Source organism: Haemaphysalis longicornis, unplaced genomic scaffold (genome assembly GCF_048455015.1).
Source record: "Haemaphysalis longicornis isolate Haplotype H1 unplaced genomic scaffold, Haemaphysalis longicornis Haplotype H1 scaffold_4, whole genome shotgun sequence".
NCBI lineage: Eukaryota > Metazoa > Arthropoda > Arachnida > Ixodida > Ixodidae > Haemaphysalis > Haemaphysalis longicornis.
The window spans coordinates 133,031,255-133,048,493 of record NW_027526361.1 but is presented as its reverse complement, the minus strand read 5'-3'; the positions used below and the strand labels follow the sequence as shown (position 1 = coordinate 133,048,493).

The following is a 17,239-nucleotide window of genomic DNA, read 5'->3' as shown; positions in this document are numbered from 1 at the left end:
TGCACGAGTCGCTCCAGCAGCATGTTGCACTGTTCCCTTTAAAAGAATTGGGATTTCAACTTGCAGATGTCGTGGGATTGTCAATGCTCGCGGTCCCCTAGATGCTTTAAAGCACAGTGAATGCAAAATGTCCTGTGCAACTTTTACAGGCTGGACGCGTTTTCCGCTTTCTCGATAAGCAACAAAATCAATGGTGGTATAAATACTGTGCAAAAATAATTTATTTGAACACACGCTTGCGCTCTTTTTCTTTCCCATTAAGGAAAGTAAACGTTTATCTCTCTCCCTCTAGGCCTGCTTTCCTGGGAAACTTTTTATACTGTAGTACCTTTACTGCCCACTTCTGAAGACACTCAGGCAACCAGGTCAGCTGTGGCAACACTTACTTTGACATGTCGAATAGGTGGTCTATTTGGCGTTCGAAACCCGCAGTTCCCTGCAATGCCAAAGAAGAAAAGCGTATAAGGATATCCGCATTAGTTCCACTAAGCTGTCTCATAAAGATAAAAGAGCGTGAAATCCACACTTCCGATTGCTAGATGTCGTGTCCTTGCACACAGGTGTAGCCTTCTAGTAAAAGGCCAAATTTTATTGCAATCGGGTCAGGAAGTACAAAGAACCCGTAGCTCGAACTTTTTTGTGCGTCGTTTTCCCAATGGTAATCGCAGCCGTCATTATGACATTACGAACACTGTAGCGACGCAGGTAAGTTTATTTTTATCACAAAGATTAGAACTTTGCCAGAATTTTTTTGTTTGCTCAGAGATGAAATGTCCACTTCATAATTTACGCGTAAATGAAAAAATAAAGCAGAAGGTTTCTTCTCCTTTTTCTTGCATTTTTGGTACGTAGGACGTCATAAATCGTGAGCAAGTCAGTTCTGCACCTGCTTAGCTTTACATATGAGCAGACTTGGGCAACTAGAGCTCAGGCGTTGTTATAGTGAGAAAATGGGTGCACCGGGCTCCTGACATCTCTTTTATTTTTACGGACCCCGACTAGAGTAGAATTAGCGAACTTTTTGTGCCGCTCTGTTACGCGAGACACACAGAAATAGCGACATGTTCGTGCCTCTTGCGTTTGTAGCGTTATCCGCCAAGGCGAATTCGTACACTCCGGCGGGTGACGTCATCCGGGGACATCAATCAGTGAGTGCGAAAAATTTTTCGAGACCTCGCATCCCTACATACGTTTTTCTTAATGATGCAGACTAAATAAGCGCGGCTAGCTTTAAATTTGGCATGTTTGTTACAGATATCTTTTTTATTAATGCTAAGTGGCATGTAACCATTGTTCTTTTAAAAAGTTTTAGATACTATTAAGAAGGACATCCACACAGTACAGCTGTCTAAAGGTAACAGGTTCAGTTCTGTACCGTGCGGTAGTTTTTTTGATGGAGGTGAAAAGTCACATGTACTATTATGAGCAATATGAAAGCGAACCGAGGAACGCGTGGAAAACAGCCTCGAAACAGACTCGGAGCGATACGCGGATGGCGCTGTGAAAAACAAAGGGGGAAAGGAGGGCGCTCTTCCACTAACTGTTGGCACTCCCACCGCGCTGGCCTTTCTACAAAGCAGCAGCTTACATCATTTAGCCGATAAAGTGGTATCGTCCGACAGCCGATAAGACGCACGGGGGGATGGGGAACAAGCTGTTAGAACAGCGTCCCCCTTTACACTTTGTTTCCGACGGCAGCCACTGCGTATCACTCATAGCTGGGTCTGAGGGTGTTTGTTACGGGCTCCTGTGTTCCATTTCATATTGCTCATAATAGTACACGACGTCGCAGCTGGTCAAATTACCTGGAAGCGCCCTCAACCATCAAGTGTCTCACAGTTCGCGGGCGTTCCTTCTGCTAAAGTTCGAATCAAGGACGAAGACGTACCTTTGCCCTCCACATGAGCCACAGCTTAAAGATGTCATTGTGGCGCCCGCACTGGGGCACCTTGTCGCCGGTGTCGAAGGACACGTCGTAGTGTTTGTCCTGCTGGAACAGGTACTCGGCGCACATCTGGTTGCAGCCCAGCAGGATGCCCTGCAAGCGTACACGCGCGTGTCGCTCGAATTATGAGGGAAACTAGAGGGTCACAGCCGCAACGGTTCGTCGATACCAACTGGTGGTGCACGGCTAAGTGTGCTCATTGAAATGTGTCCCGCCAATATAGGTCAGCATGGGCTATAAATGTTAAAATAATGAACGAAAGAAATGCCTCATCGTAGCGCCCTTGATCGCGCTATGGTCCGACCAGCCGTGTCTGACTGGCAATGTCGTTACGTCTGTGCTCGCTGTACCAGGAACTTTAAGCGCGTGAACACTGATTCAAGCTGTTTTCTTGCAAACTATTGTTATATTCACAGACGTCTCAAGCACGTACAGCTTGGCATTTCAACTTGGTGCCTCGTGAGTACTAGACTCGTGACGCACGTTTCCTTAGTAATCTTCGACTTAAAAAAACACTACTGGTGGTATATGGCCATCTTGTTTTTGAGGCGGTAGATTAATGTTGAAAAACGGAAGTTATAAAGGCAAGAAACATTGCTTAAGTCGTGACAGCACCTTTTTTATGGATGTGCAACCATGCTGCCAACTGCAAAGAAATAACCCGACTTTGCTCGTGCAACTGGTCTAATTTATTACGGACATCGCGAGTAGCTTGAAATAGCCAATATCTTGGTGACTGAAATGAGGAGGCAAGAGCTCTAGGCCTGAAGCATCATAGGTGCGCTACATCGCACCGTCACATGGTAGAAACAGTGACACGAACCCGAGTAGGTATATTGAGCCACTCACATCTCCTGTCATCTATTGAGGATACAAGACAAGAAATAAGGGACAAACATACAGGCCACGTGGTGGACGTTCGTAGTACGCTGCTAGAAAGATGCACACATGCGTGCCTTAGGGTGTATTTTTATGTATCTGTAACCTCGTTCTAGGCGTGTGAAGCCTTCCAAGGGAATGACGACTTGCGTCAACCTGACTCTAGTTCCAGCGCGAGCGTAGTGGACAGAAGCAAAAAAGGCCGGCTAAAGGAATGATTGGATTTTGTAAACGTCAAGTTAGTCCCCTCGGTGTTTTAAAGTCTTTCCATTTAAGATACGCTGTGTTACCATTATTACACCATGTTCAATACAAGCGACGTGTGATAATCTGGCAGTAGCTCTTTCTACCCTAGCAGCATACTGTTCCGCGGCAGACACTTCTGCTTGTGCGGAAGTGTCTTTCATTACAATGAATGTTTCTCCCCTAATCAACGTCCTAGAGATGCACATAAATCGCTCGTCGAATCATTCCTTACCGCCTCCCTTTTGTATCTGATCGCCAGCGTTCTGTGCACAGCACTCTTAGTGCACTAAGGAGTTTTTGTGGGGAACTTACGTCCTCCTTCAGGTGTATTGTGGAACACTGCAGGTGTGTTCCCATGAGCTTGTGGGGATTCCATGTGACTGAGTCGGACCTGCGAAATAAGAACAACAGCCAAATAAAAACTCCATCAAGACCCAAGTCATGCGTACAAAAACCACCTACACTAAACTGTTTCTTAGAATTGAAACCACGACAACTATTACATGAACGTACGCTCAAAAGGTGACTCGCGCAAAGCAAGTTATTTTTAGATGCAAACATTGTTGTCAGCAGTCGCTCTTAGTGTGTGAATTAATTCATAACGGCATAAAATCTGCCGGGCAGAGTTACTTTATTGCTAATTACACTAGAATAATGAAGCTTCCTTGACAATAAGGGGTATTTAATGTTGTTCATGTCAGCAACATTCGAAGCGGCTTAAGATAAAAACGCGAAACGTTTTACGGTTCGCCACAGCGGTCACTCCTGTACCTTTAGCATTCACAAATAACCCTTCACAGGCATTCCTGTTTTTTTTTTTTGCGACTTCGGTAGTACTTCCCTTCCTACAACAGCAACACATAGGTGGCAACGGCGTTCGTGTGGTGGAAAATTAGCGCGCTACCTCTCAATGCCGTTCATGAGGTGCCGGTGCTTCTTCGACAGGAGGCATCCTCCGCCCCAGGCAGCCTGCAAGACGGACAGAAGCAACCAACCGTTTACTGCCGTATACGAGTTTGACTCACGCCTTCTTGGTATCTCCGCATAAGCTCAATCAATGCAACGGCGGTGAAACATGTGAAATAGCATATGATGTTAGCTGCACTTATGTACTACTGCAACCAAAAGTAAACGTAGTGCGGGTTCGTAAATTTCAGATAACGTCTCTCCTATGCGTCTCTCAGCATTAATTGCAAGTGTGCGGACGAATTTTCGTTTGAAAGGGCTTATTAAAAAATCGCATAAAGGCTGCTGGCTAGGCACATGACGGAGAAATTCTCTTGAATTCTCCAACCCGTGCTTCGTTTACTTTTGACTGCACCCGTCCGTGGGCGTTCTGAGCCCAACTGATCTGCGGTTACACATTTCGGCTCGTGCATCCAGCGTGGCAGGAAGAAAGGTGTTCAACTAATTGCACATAGTGGCAGCTCCTCGTTGCTTTTTTTTTTTTTGGGGGGGGGTTTGGGGGGGGGGGCACATAGTACAATGTATGTGTTTTCATGTACTCGTTATTTCAGTACGCTAAAGAACAATGGCTCACCAGTTCCCGGTACATGGCCACATAAAAAGTCACTTCGCCGTCTTCGCGAGGCTCCGGTTGTCGGTCGTACGTCATGCGTACATGCGAAATCACTTTTGCCTTATAGCGCGCTACCATGCATTATCCGTAAGTCTGGGATTGCACTGCGTTGGAACCGGACCTACAAACACGAGGAGAGCTGCAACAACATGCTTCCGCGAAGCATTCCCCTGTTCTGATTACTTATGTGCTTTGTATTCAGCGTCTGGTCGCGCCTTACTGTCTTATCTATGCTGGAAGCGAAGCGCGCGTTTTCCTCTCTTTCGTTGGTATGCCACGCAGGTTATCTGCTTTGATAGAGAGAGTGATTCGCCATATATCATCACTGGACTAGAATAATCGCAAGCGTTTACAATCTAATTCGACGGTTCTATGTACAGGGCGCAAAGATAAATGCGCGCCGGGTAAACACCAGGGCATTCTATTCGCCGACATTCGCCTGCGAACTTCACTTCGTTGACTGCTCCTTTGCCGCCTGCATAGTCTTTCAGTTCTAAGCGGTGCACAAGTTCGCTCCAGTAAATTTGTTAATTGAATAGACCTGCATCATCGTTGGCTAAGTTACAATATAATTCAGCAGGAAACTCAACGGAATATGGAGATATGTTTAAAAAATTGTTAGAAGTGAGCTTGGTGATGCAAAATAAGGAATTAAGTCCTTGGTGCGTAAACAAATTTGCAACGGCATACCTATGCCGTCCGAATATGCGGTTGAAAAGTAGTTTTTGGCAAGCATATTGACTTTGTCAGGTGAACTAGTTGCCTTTTACATGCATGAAGTTCGCAATTTGAGTGCAGTGATTCAGTTTTAGCCGTATATTCGGCACGCCCGTCAACCAAAAGTGATTGGAAAGGCAAAGTGCTCACGTCGATGTGTAGCCAGAGTCCGTGCCGTTGGCAGATGTCGGCGATCGGGTTGATGGGGTCGAAGGCCCCGATCACCGTGGATCCCGCGGTGCAGTTGACGAAGAAAGGCACGTGGCCGCGGGCCTTGGCAGCCTGGACCTCCTTCTCCAGCACGTCGACCATCATGCGGCCGCTGAAGCACACGGGAAAGAATAGAAGGGGCGCGTGACTTCTAAGGCGGCCCTTGGCCCCCTGTCGGGGTCGCAGTCAGACGACTACTAGTAGACCCCAAGAGCTCCCTGGATGGCATGGCCCCGCATCCCCGTTCGTTACACCCATACTCTGAGCAAATATTACACCATCTTCCCGTAGGGGAACCCTGAGTAGTATGCGAAGCAGCCATGGGGTCGACTGAAGTTCCCATTAGTTTTCAGTTCGTCGTTTGCGTTGACGTTCAGCTTCGCGTGCCTTCGTTGTATCAGTAGCTTCTTGACGTAGTTTGAATCAGTGAAGGACATAAGGCGCGCTCGTAGCACATGCTCCCGTCTCGGTTTGTAGCGCAGTGGGAAGGGCGCCACGTACAGTCTTTGTCAAAATTTTGTGGGCCGCAGCGACCGTGGCCGGAGCAGGCGCGTGGCCGACCAGGGGCGCTGCGCTTGCCGCTGTCGGCTGGTTGCGCGGCTAAAGAGAGCGAGGGGAACTTTTCCTCTTGCTTTTGCAGTGTGTTCGGCGCGACAAGTGCTGCGCAAAGTGCCTGCGCTGAAGCGAAGGCACTGCACTGGCACTGCGCTGCGCCAGCCATACTACGAAAAGAAGCGCGAAATTTCCCCTCACTCTCTTTAGCCGCGTAATCAGCCGACAGCGGCAAGCGCAGCGCCCCTGGTCGGCCACGCGCCTGCTCCGGCCACGGTCGCTGCGGCCCACAAAATTTTGACAAAGACTGTACCTCCCATTGAGGCCAGAGAGTCGTGGGATCGAAACCGGGCGCCGCCTAACTATTTCTGCGCTGACGTCAGCCCAAACGCTGACGGGGCTAAAGAGACGCGCATGCGCAGTAGAGTGCGGACGGCGGACGACAAGGGAGGGAGGGACACAGCCCCGAGCATGAGATGCTGCGCATCTAATAACAGACCAATTAGTATGGGTGTTTATCTTTTTTATTCTATCTCGTAGAGCTGCGGTTGTTCTCCACTTTTGCTTACGTCTGGGAGAGGAGGGAGGAGCACAGAAAAGGAATGCAAAGAACTTGATGTCGTCTCCTTAGCTTGCAGAATATAATAGCCTCTAAATTACGAGGGTAGACAGCTAGGAGAGGCGAGAGTCAAGGGGCATTACGAAGTTACAGAAATCCACTTTTTATTAAAGTCTTTTATTAAACGTTCGCATCACTTTAATATTGGGAAAACAATAATCAGCAGCATTGTATTAAAATGGTTTCGGTTTCCTGTCGTAGTTATCATTATTGTGAAATAATCAGCAGCGATTGATTGCAGTCGTTTAGATTTTCTGTCTTAGTTTTCATTATTGAGAAAATAGTAGTCAGCAGCATTATTACATTTACTGACTGATGGGAAATGCCTGAACGCGGGAAATCGACACTAGAAACCAGCAATAGCGCGGCAAGGTTTCATAACTAAATGGCATTTCTACAGGCTGTCTAGGCAAGACGCGTTACACTTAGGAGCCGACTTCATTTGTAATTAACCTCAGTGCGGCTCTAGGTAGGCGGGAAGGCATCAGGCGACTACTAATTTACCCTCAGGTGTGATCATCTCTACCTTGATGATTTTTTTCTCGAACACGCACAAGTTATATCCAGAATGACCGCAATCTTACTTCATTTGACGATTAACTGCGGTCACATTGGCTGCGAAGCGCTGTGTACTACGCGCAGTCTATGCTGTATCCTAAGCATTGCGACTAAAGCTGGAGCACAACTTTACTCGTTTCGTTGAATCTAAATTTTGAAGTGCAAGTTGAATTAAGCCGCGACTGCGAAAATGCGTTCGTGTGTTGGCATGAATAAGCCAGCCGCAGACGAGTGTCGTGATTCTCAGCAACTTCCCTAGTACAGGTTGTTCATTCAGCTGAACTAAATTCCCTCTTCGTCAGTAAATAGGATCCTCTCCTGGCGAAGCTGCCCTTCCCCCTCTTCTCGTCTGAGGACGACGGGGAAGAAAAACGAGGCTTGGTTTTTAATTAAGTTAAATTGTAAACGTTATTTTTGTGGATTGTAAATTGCGAAGCTCAATTCATTTATGCAATGTAGCCACATTGCACTTACTTAGCCACATGTACTTAGCCACATCCCCAAAAAATTCGCTGCTCGACAAATTTACATCAATGTCCCTTACACTGAACGACGAAAGCGGGTCCTTTCTGAGTGCTGTCTTAGACAGAAATGGCTTTTAACCGTAGCAGTAGCTGATGCTCATAGAAAATTAATTGCACGTAAATTTCAACGTACATCATGGGAACGTTATGTTTACTCAAAGTTGCTACATTTATTCAACTCAGGCAAATCTTGTTTTATTGAGCAATTTGTGGTGCACTAAACATACCCTGAAATATAAGTTTTCTACGTCGACATCAGTGCTACAACCAGAGGTCGTTAGCGCGCTGCTAATAGGTAATTAGCGACTCGGCGAAAGCGCTTAAGCTCTCCGTATCTGACGCGCCAGCTCCTTGATGCCTAGCAGTAAAAATTCCAACAAGAAGCCGTTGTTCCGATTCAGCATCCACGGCGCAGCCCATACGACGGTAGCTGACTTTTAATAACGATGAATCACCGCCGCCTGAGAACGCGTCTCGAGCCGTTCAATTTGCCGTTAGCACAGCGGCTTAGCGAAAGCGGCACCCAACCACCCCCCGACTGCGCAGGCAGCGGGTTGAGAAGGCGCGCCCGACTGCGCCCGCCGATTTCGCCCTCTTCCCCGGAAGGGAGGGCCCCGCAGTCTCTCAGCCTCGACCTCTCTCTTCTGCTTCCCCTCTCTCACGTGCCACGGCCGCATAAGCGTGCCACTGTCTTCTCCGCGAACGTCATCGATATTGCATCTCTCGTTAGTTCGGTGCAGCAGTGCGCGCGCTGGCACCACGCGCCTCGAAATATGGTACTACCCACCGTGGTGGGTCAGTGGCTAAGGCGTTGTGCTGCTGAGCAGGAGGTCGCGGGTTCGAATTCGGCCGTGGTTGCTGCTTTTCAGGTGGAGGCGAAAAGCAAAAACGCCCGTGCGTCGAGTTTTCGGCGCACATTAAAGATCTGAAGGTGGTCAGAATTAATCCGCAGCCTTCCATTACGGCGCGCCTCATCGCCTTTGTAGCGTCGGTGCGTTAAACCCCACAATCAATCAATCAATCAATCAATCAATCAATCAATCAATCAATCAATCAATCAATCAATCAATCAATCAATCAATCAATCAATCAATCAATCAATCAATCAATCAATCAATCAATCAATCAATCAATCAATCAATCAATCAATCAATCAATCAATTCTCCTGTTGCTAATGCGTTTGACTGTCGGACAACAGTAGACAAAATCGGGTTATTTTTATTGTTGTGTTCCAGTTTTAAACAGCAACTGGCGCATTTGTTTTTCATTTTCAACCAGAAGCCTTAGAAAAAGCCCCTATTTCAGGTAAGAATCTTTGCAAACTAAAATTGGCCCCATGAATGGTATGCTGTTGACCATTAGGTGCGTACTTGGGAATTATCTCACGCCTGTTTGTACACGGACGTTAGTTGTGGATGTGTAAATACCGTAAGAACAAAGGGGAAGGCGCACCACGTCACTAATTGCAGCACTGGCGTGTCAAGAATGAATCAAGTGCAAAGTCGCGTCGCGTAAAAGAGAAACTTAAAGTTAGCCGTCTAGGACGAGAGAGGCAGAGAGAGAGAGAGAGAGAGAGAGAGAGAGAGAGAGAGAGAGAGAGAGAGAGAGAGAGAGAGAGAGAGAGAGAGACCACGAACAGTACCGGACGAGCAGTTCACCTGCGGTGAAGTGAGAAGGTGGGCTTGCGGGCGTAATTAAGAAGACGTGAGAAAGAAAGACAGGACGACCTTTAAACGAGCTTCCGAGACAGTTTGAACGGCAGGACTGACGACGTCCCGTGATTAGCTGGGACCAACCTCCTACGCGCACGCACAAAAGTTAAACAACGGTAGATTAGCGTTGTGGTGTAAGTAAGCGTTGGTTTGTTCATAGCCCCGTTTTTGCAAAGGCACCGGGGGCTACTCCCGCCATTGCGCGCAACTGCTGACGACGCGGACTAGTATCGCAGCGCGGAGGAAGCGCGAGAGGGGTGATGGGGCTTCGCGGCTGCCGTCGGCGTCGTTACGCGCACGGGCGGGCAAATAATTAGCCCCGCCGGTCTGTCATCCGTTATCGGGCCCACGCCAGATTAGCCGACGACAATGGACGGCGGCCGAGGCCGCACGACGACGATTAGCCGCCGCGGTAGGGAAATGTTGGGATGGTGGCTCAGCTCGTCGCAATGCGAGCTGTGAACGACCGAAAAAAAAAAGAGCTGATGTCGGGGGAAAGCCGGGTTCACTACAGCAAAAGCATTGCGCCGGCTCTGGAGATCCGTTGTCGCAAGCCACACCTCTGGCTTTACATTTGCTAGACACACAAAAATAGAGCCCAGAAAGGTAGAGTGATGCCACTTTCGGAGAATTTGTGGCTGCCCTTTGGAGTTTTACATGCCAAGAATGTTATGTTCACGTCGTGAAGATTTGACCGGAGGAGGTGGTATGAGTACTCTTTCGCCTCAATGTTCGCACCAGTAGCGAAGATTACTAATCTTGTTCAAGCAGACTGTAAAGCGTGCTTTTCTGTACGTTCTGCGCGCACAGTGGAGGAGACTGTATACCCCTTTAACAGCACTTGGGAACTAGGCTACTTTGAGAATTTCACTAGATTGTGTGAAGAAAATACTTGAGTTTGTAGACCATCGTTGGATGACACCTTGGTGTGCGAGTCGCGATTTCCAAACAAGCAATACCACAAGACTTTCTATTATCACATGCTCAGATTCTAACTGTGCGCATGTAGAAGACGCCGACTGGGGTGGAAGGTCGGCCCCTATTGTATGCGGTGTTGGCTGGTGACGTCTAGTGTGATCAACCTCTTTCACGAACACGAACGCGAGGTACACCTTTCGGCGGATAATGTATCGCCCAAATAGGGGGCGTGGCTGCGTTACTCTAGTTTCATTGGATAAATAAAGCAAACGATAAAATTGCCGTGTGCGAGTACGGCTAAGAGTGGCATCTGACAGAATGGCCGGCGAAATTATCCACGACATTGGCATGCAAATGATAGAAATGTCCCGTCACTCGTTGTCGAAAGAGAGTGCTTCGCGTTCGCGTATTTTGCGGAAGCGCAAATTGTCAGACCTGCGACTGAGCATTCCCTACCGAAAGGTATCAATGCGAACTCCTTAAATTACGGCTTTGGGCCAGACAAATGCAAAACCAGTAAACGGCCGGGGCGTAGCCGGAGGAAGCAGCTCACCACTTGTCTACGGGTATGGAGACCACGTGGTCGGTGCCGAGGCCGATGGCCGCTCCGGCACCCTTCACCGAGTAGTGGCTCTGCGAAGAGAAAAAAAAAAAAACACATGAGAGCGCTCTTTCGTTCTCGACTCTGACGCAGGCACAGGACCCATCACTAGAGCAGTTACAGAAACAGACTACTAAGGCAACGCGGATTGAGGGCGGGTAAGGTGGTGCATAACTGAGTTATAAAGCAGCGCGGAAAGCGAGATCCAGAAAGAGCACACAGACAGGGCGCTGACTAACAACAGAGTTTATTGTCACTGAACGGGCAATAAATAGGAACAGATAAGAGACCCGTGATATCGTTCTTTAGGAAAAAAGAGAACAACTAAAGGCCATAAAAATGTACAATCAATTCTATAAATTACAGTAATCTGCACTACTAACATATTCGTAGCAATCAGCGCGCCATTCATGTATCACTGCCCTATGTATCTTCACTATTACCTTTCTTAGTGGAGATAAGTAGAGTTGTGATACATGGCGTCCTAGTTGATACGTTATGATATGTTAGTAGTGCAGATTACTATATCTTATATATTGGCAAGGCTCGGACACGGGGGGCTTCGAGGACGCGTTTAATGACGACGCAGCCTCGCCGGGAAGCCGTTGCAAAAAGCGAAGCTTGTGAAGGCGCGACGATGTTAGATGAAGAAGATTGTGTTGCTCGCATGTGACACACTGATGATGAGTTTCTAGGTGGGATTGGCCATTCCAGTAACAGTTATAAAACAACGATGACACCTGTGCTCACAATATAGTTTGCACTGACGTCACAAAAGCTGCCATGTTGGTGAACCGCGTGAACGGTGAAAGGCGGTGAACTTATCTTGTGCTCTTACCTAGAGCAGCGCTAGGGAAGTTATGAGCACTGCACAAGAAAGGGCGGTAGTGAGGTCACGTTGAAGCTATGTATAGAATTTATTGTACATTTTTTATTACCTTTTGTTGTTTTTTCTTTCCTAAAAGGAAATCATGTGTCTCTTAACTGTTCCTATTTAATGCCCGTTCAATGATAAACTCAGTTGTTGGCGATTGATTGATTGTAGGGTTTTCATGCGCAGACGCAACGCAGGCGGTGAGGCACGCCGTAGTGGAGGGCTCCCGATTAATTTTCACCACCTGCAGGATCTTTAACGTGCGCCGAAATCTAGTACACACGGGCGTTTTTGCTTTTCGCCTCCATCGGAATAGCAAACTCAGTTGTTAGTCAGCGTGCCCTGTCTGTGTGCTCTGTCTGTAGTCTCGCTTCCCGCGGTGTTTTATACTCACTACTATAAGGCGTCGATTGACAGGTACAAGCTGTGGTGGTAAGAAGCAGCGCCGCGCCAAGCCTCATTTGTAAATGCATGCAGCGTGCGCGTGAAATAGCATCGGGGACCACCCGGCACGACTAGTAGTAGTTCACACGCATTGAAACGAAACAGAGAGTGAACAATTATTGGGTGCATTTTTTTTTTGGTGCAGGACGTTGCTGTTTAATTCCTGCCATTTTCTGATGCAATCCATAAGAAACGGCCGGCCAGAGTACAGTCGACGGCCTGGTTCAAGAGCAATGAGAAAGCGTAACTTCATAGGAAGTAATTTCACTGAATAATGTGGCTGAGGATTGGTTCCATTTGTCAGAAAACTTGGCTTCATGTGCAAAAAGTGCGTTAGACCCCGGTGTTTATATCACGGCCTTTGCCTGTGTTTGTGGGGAGTAGCGAATGATTTGCTCATGGGCTTTCGCAAAGTGCGCACCTTCTCGCCAGAATCGATGGTACCGAACACACTCCAAGACCACTGTAACGTCGGGTCCCCACCCGCCCCGAAGAAAGCCACACACGTCGATCCTGGAACTAAGGCATCTTGTTGCGGAGATGGGAGGCGTTGGTTTTTTTCTCTAGAAAAACTATAAATGCTAGGGATGCATGCAACGTCGACCCCGACGTCGCCTAGCAGAGTGCTTTTCTTCTTAGTCCACGTGCCAGTGAACGAGTCACAGCGAATGGAAATGTAGCAGCAGGAATTTTTCTGCCGTGCTTCTGTCGTGGTGGTGTTTCCGCACAATGAGGCCCCAATAGAAAACGTGCCAGAACGGTGCACACATGGTGTCGCGTTCGAGCTTTGCCTGCAGCAAACAAGAACGGTATTTTATTGTGCGAGCAGTAAAAGTGCCATTTCGGAACAGTGTGGTGTCTACGTCGCTGTTTTTGTTCGCTGTGTAAAGATTTGGTGAAAGTAGACAGGAGGGCAGAATGGTGAAGAAGCTGAAGTGAAGGGAGGGTGATGATGATGATAAAACTTCATTTTACTCAGAACAGGGTGAAGGGAGCAAGAGAGCGTGATGTGAGTTGAGTTCGTAAGCACAAACCTGTCGCACGTGCGGAATTGCACTGCTAGTGCAGACCGGACCGTTATAGAACAAAGTAATCGCCTCATTTTTTTCGTCTGTTGGAGCTGCCCTTTAGGTAAAGATGGTGCTTTTCTACAAACCAAGTGTTTAGTTTCTTTGCTGGCGGCGAAGTTATGCTATATCTATAGTATACGGGTTATTTTATGCAGCGGACATTCAACTATTTTAATAAGGTGCCTCTCTGACAGAGTAATTTCGAAAGGACGTTATGGTAGACTCGAAACTAGTTTGCAGTGATATGCGTGGCTACTTCTGATTTGTCAGTATTGCGGCGCAATAATCATCTGCGTGCCAGTGCACTTTGCGCGACCCAGAGCGCCTTGCAGTGTTATCTGGACACTCAGCTGCGTTCAAGTGGACACAAATCTTTCTGCATCCACAACTCATTGGAATTTCTCACCTGTTTTCGGAGTTTTTCTTTTGTTTGTTTTTGTGGTATCTATGAAGCTTCCGACCACTTGCCAGACGCTATCACGCTGTACTTTGGACTGACTGAAACGATGTCCCCGCAACGCTTAGTTCTTTTTTTTTTTTTGTCTTCGCGCCAAGTTTCGGCCCTTCACGCAGCCGACTCACTAAAGCGCATAATTTAATTTCTTCCTTTTCAGTCGACTTGCTTTTTCCGCAGAAAAAAACAAGGGGAACTTGTGTTTCCCAACAAAATACATAAGTATCGATCATACCTCTTCGGATACAGAGGGGGCGAATGGATACCAGAAGCTGACCAGTTTTTCTTGTTTTGTGACAACACCACGACCACGCATGCATCATGACACTTGACTGGAAAGGCACAATGGTGGATCTGGTTCATATTCCCGTCTTCCCGATTCCCAGCAGTTACCACCGTTGCGCGCTAAAAGCCAACACCCGGAACGGATACAGCTTTTACGACCCCGACGCACTGCAAACTTATTGTTTGTTCAGTCTATATTTTTCTTCGTACTTTTTTTCGCTTAAGGTGGAGGTTGTGCGACGCAAACCTCCCTCGTCTCTTTCAGCATCGTGCTAAATTTATTTTCTGTTTTTCGCAATACCTGACGTTTTCTTTTCTTTTCTTTTTTTTCAAACCCAAATGCACGATAATCAGGGCGGGCTGTAGCTGGCTCGCAGGCTCGGCATAAGCCGTAGTGTCCGTCGGAGCGGAATGCAGCCGAGCCATTCCGCGCAACTGAATCTTCCCGCGCACCGCGTACCAGCGTCCTCGTCCCCAACGTCACGGCTCGGCAGCCACGCCTGGCGCCCAAATAATCGGACCAGATGACGACGACGTTTCGGCGCGCAGGGGAGCGACACCGCGGCAAAACTATCCTCCGCCTCCTCCTCCTCCTTTGAAATCCCTTCTCCTCCTCTCACTCCTTCTCCTCCACCCACCCTGCTTTCTTTTTTATTTCTCTTCGCATCCACCTCGCACGTGGGGAAGCAAAGCGATCATTTTCGCTAGAACAACAACACGGGGATGATGGGGAGGGTGCGCTTGAGGAGCGGGAGGAATTATACATCTGCGGCTCGAATCGTACCCTCCCCTTTCGTGTAGCGCTTCCGAAGCAGGCCCTTTTGCGACCGAACACGCCTAACCATGCGGCGAAAGGCGCGCGCAATTTGCAAGTCTGAGCCCCCCCGCTTCCCTCCCTCACCCCGGATTTCCCCCATGGCGACTTGTGTGCGCCGCGCTCTTTGCCCCGCTGACTTTACCGCTGCGTCCCGACTTCCCGCATTCCCTCCTCTCGGCCCCCGTTATCAGCAGCCCGCACGGCGTCCCCTCCGTTATGATACACTCGCGCGCGCTGCGTCGGGCGTGGGCTGGAGTCGCGAAAATTAATCGCCCTCGGAGGCGGCGTTCCTCGACCGCGCAGTCGAAGAGGGAAAGAAGCGGCGAGTGGGGTTTTGGCCTTCGTCGGCGTTGTTATTTGCAGTGGGAATGCCAACGATTTCCCGAGAAGTGGGGGAAATTTTCGCTCGAAAATGCAGCGGCTTGATGTGCATTTCAGCCGGCGAAACTTTGGAAAGTCATGCGCGTAATAGCGGGGAACGTCGAAAAGTTCATGGTGATGACCGAGTCGATTTGTCGGCCGACTTGAGGCTAGCTGGTGGTAGAGCCATATGACGCTGGTGGAGCTCGTAAGTTAATTTCACAAGATGACAAGTTTAGATGGTAAAAGACTCATAACGAATAAACAAAAGCTGTAATACCGTCTGTGAATTCGTGCCACGTGTGTGTGTATGTGTGCGTGCGTGCGCGTGTTATTTGCGTGGGCGGAGCCTTTCATAAATTGACCTTTCAAGCTAATGAATAAGCGCCCTGTGAACCAAATTGAAGCACGCCTGTTGACATAGAGGCGTTGTGCTTGCCTGACCTCACTTTTGCTTCTGCTGCCACAATTTGATGATCCGCTGTGTTGCAGAAGAAATAAAAAAGAGGCGGTTGTCCGGGAATAAAGAGGGGAGCCGGGGGTGTACTTCTTAGATTTGTTTACCTTACTTGAAGCTCTGTAATACGTTTCTACTAGCGACAACATTTTTATTATTTTTAAAGTAAAAATTTACATACCACCCTGACGAATGCGCAAAGTGAAGGTGGTATTTTGCGAATAAAATTTGGGCAGCGTCGGCCCGCGGGACGGTTAGACGCTCGTGACGTAACGGCACAGTGTAGCGGGGGCGGCTATGTGGGTCAGCCCAGAGCACGCTCTGATGTGGGTTTAAAGGGGTCTGATATTTAAGTCTCAGACGTACCGAATTTGCACTCTGTGGAGCTGCTTTTACTATCCCGGTGGCCTTTGCTTCAGCGGCGTTACCAATTTATCGGGACTCTGTATGTATGAAGACCGTGTCAGCATGTGCTTGTCCAACAGTAAAATAGCATAAAAAATGCCAGTTTAGAACACCAAAGAAGTTGCTAGTTTGGGAGGTAACCCGTAATGGAGGCACGTAAAACAGTTGAAACCCAGCAGAAGAACGCGACAAGCAATACCAAAATGTTAAACTATAGATTTTTGTAAAAGCGGACTTCTTCGAATGCGGGAGCGTCGTGCAAAGAAGGAAGCTTTAAGGCGGATTCATACATTTTTTTAATACGGTCTGGGTGATTATGTCGCGTTGCAAGTGCATTCTAGAGGCGGAGGTGCAATATACCTGTGACAACACTCGTCTGTGCAGTTCATATGTGAATGTTTGCTCGAGAAAGCGGCAAACATAACAGAAAGAAGCGTAAAACACGGCAATTACATCGTTTCTTTCAAGAGTACAAGAAAGAGAGCAACATGTTTACTTTGTACCGGGTTTAAAGGAGCATTTCGACCGATATGTTTATATACTTATAATCATATGAGCCTCTATGTATACTTCTCTTACCCGGTTGTTATGGTGTTTGATTATGAGAAATTATGGTAAGTTTGAAATGAAGTCCCTGAGGGCACAAAAAGGGACTAGACGCACCTACTAATAATAAATCACGTAAGTAAAGCAGAAAAAAACATATCTCGGGCGTTCCCCCGAAGGTGGTGGGGGTGGGGGGAGAAAGAAAAGGCATTGCCTATCTTGTCTATCTACGGACGCACTGCGGAGTACCTTAGGACTGCACAATGTCCGCCAGAATCTGTGCGCATCGCATTTTCAATCGCAACAAATCACACAGGCACCGGCAGGATTCGAGCTTGTGTCTGGGTAGACCAGACAGAGTTAGTGTCAGTCGTCTTACCAATTGGGCTACGACCGTGAGTTTGTGCCCGAGAGTCAAATGGCTTACTCCCTCGCCTGTAACGGTGTGGAGCACCTTAGGACCTCC

At 48.0% G+C, this 17,239-nt stretch overlaps 1 protein-coding gene across 1 annotated transcript in view; it reads right to left on the bottom strand.

Moving 5' to 3' along the window:
- Gad1 (glutamate decarboxylase) overlaps positions 1-17,239 on the bottom strand; it is a 152,882-nt gene that overhangs the window by 9,917 nt on the left and 125,726 nt on the right. The window contains exons 7-12 of the mRNA XM_077707721.1: positions 11,014-11,093; positions 5,517-5,688; positions 3,975-4,039; positions 3,383-3,461; positions 1,889-2,038; positions 387-436 (exon numbers count right to left, since the gene is read on the bottom strand). Coding sequence (XP_077563847.1) covers positions 387-436; positions 1,889-2,038; positions 3,383-3,461; positions 3,975-4,039; positions 5,517-5,688; positions 11,014-11,093 — 596 coding nt within the window. The remainder of the gene's footprint in view (positions 1-386; positions 437-1,888; positions 2,039-3,382; positions 3,462-3,974; positions 4,040-5,516; positions 5,689-11,013; positions 11,094-17,239) is intronic.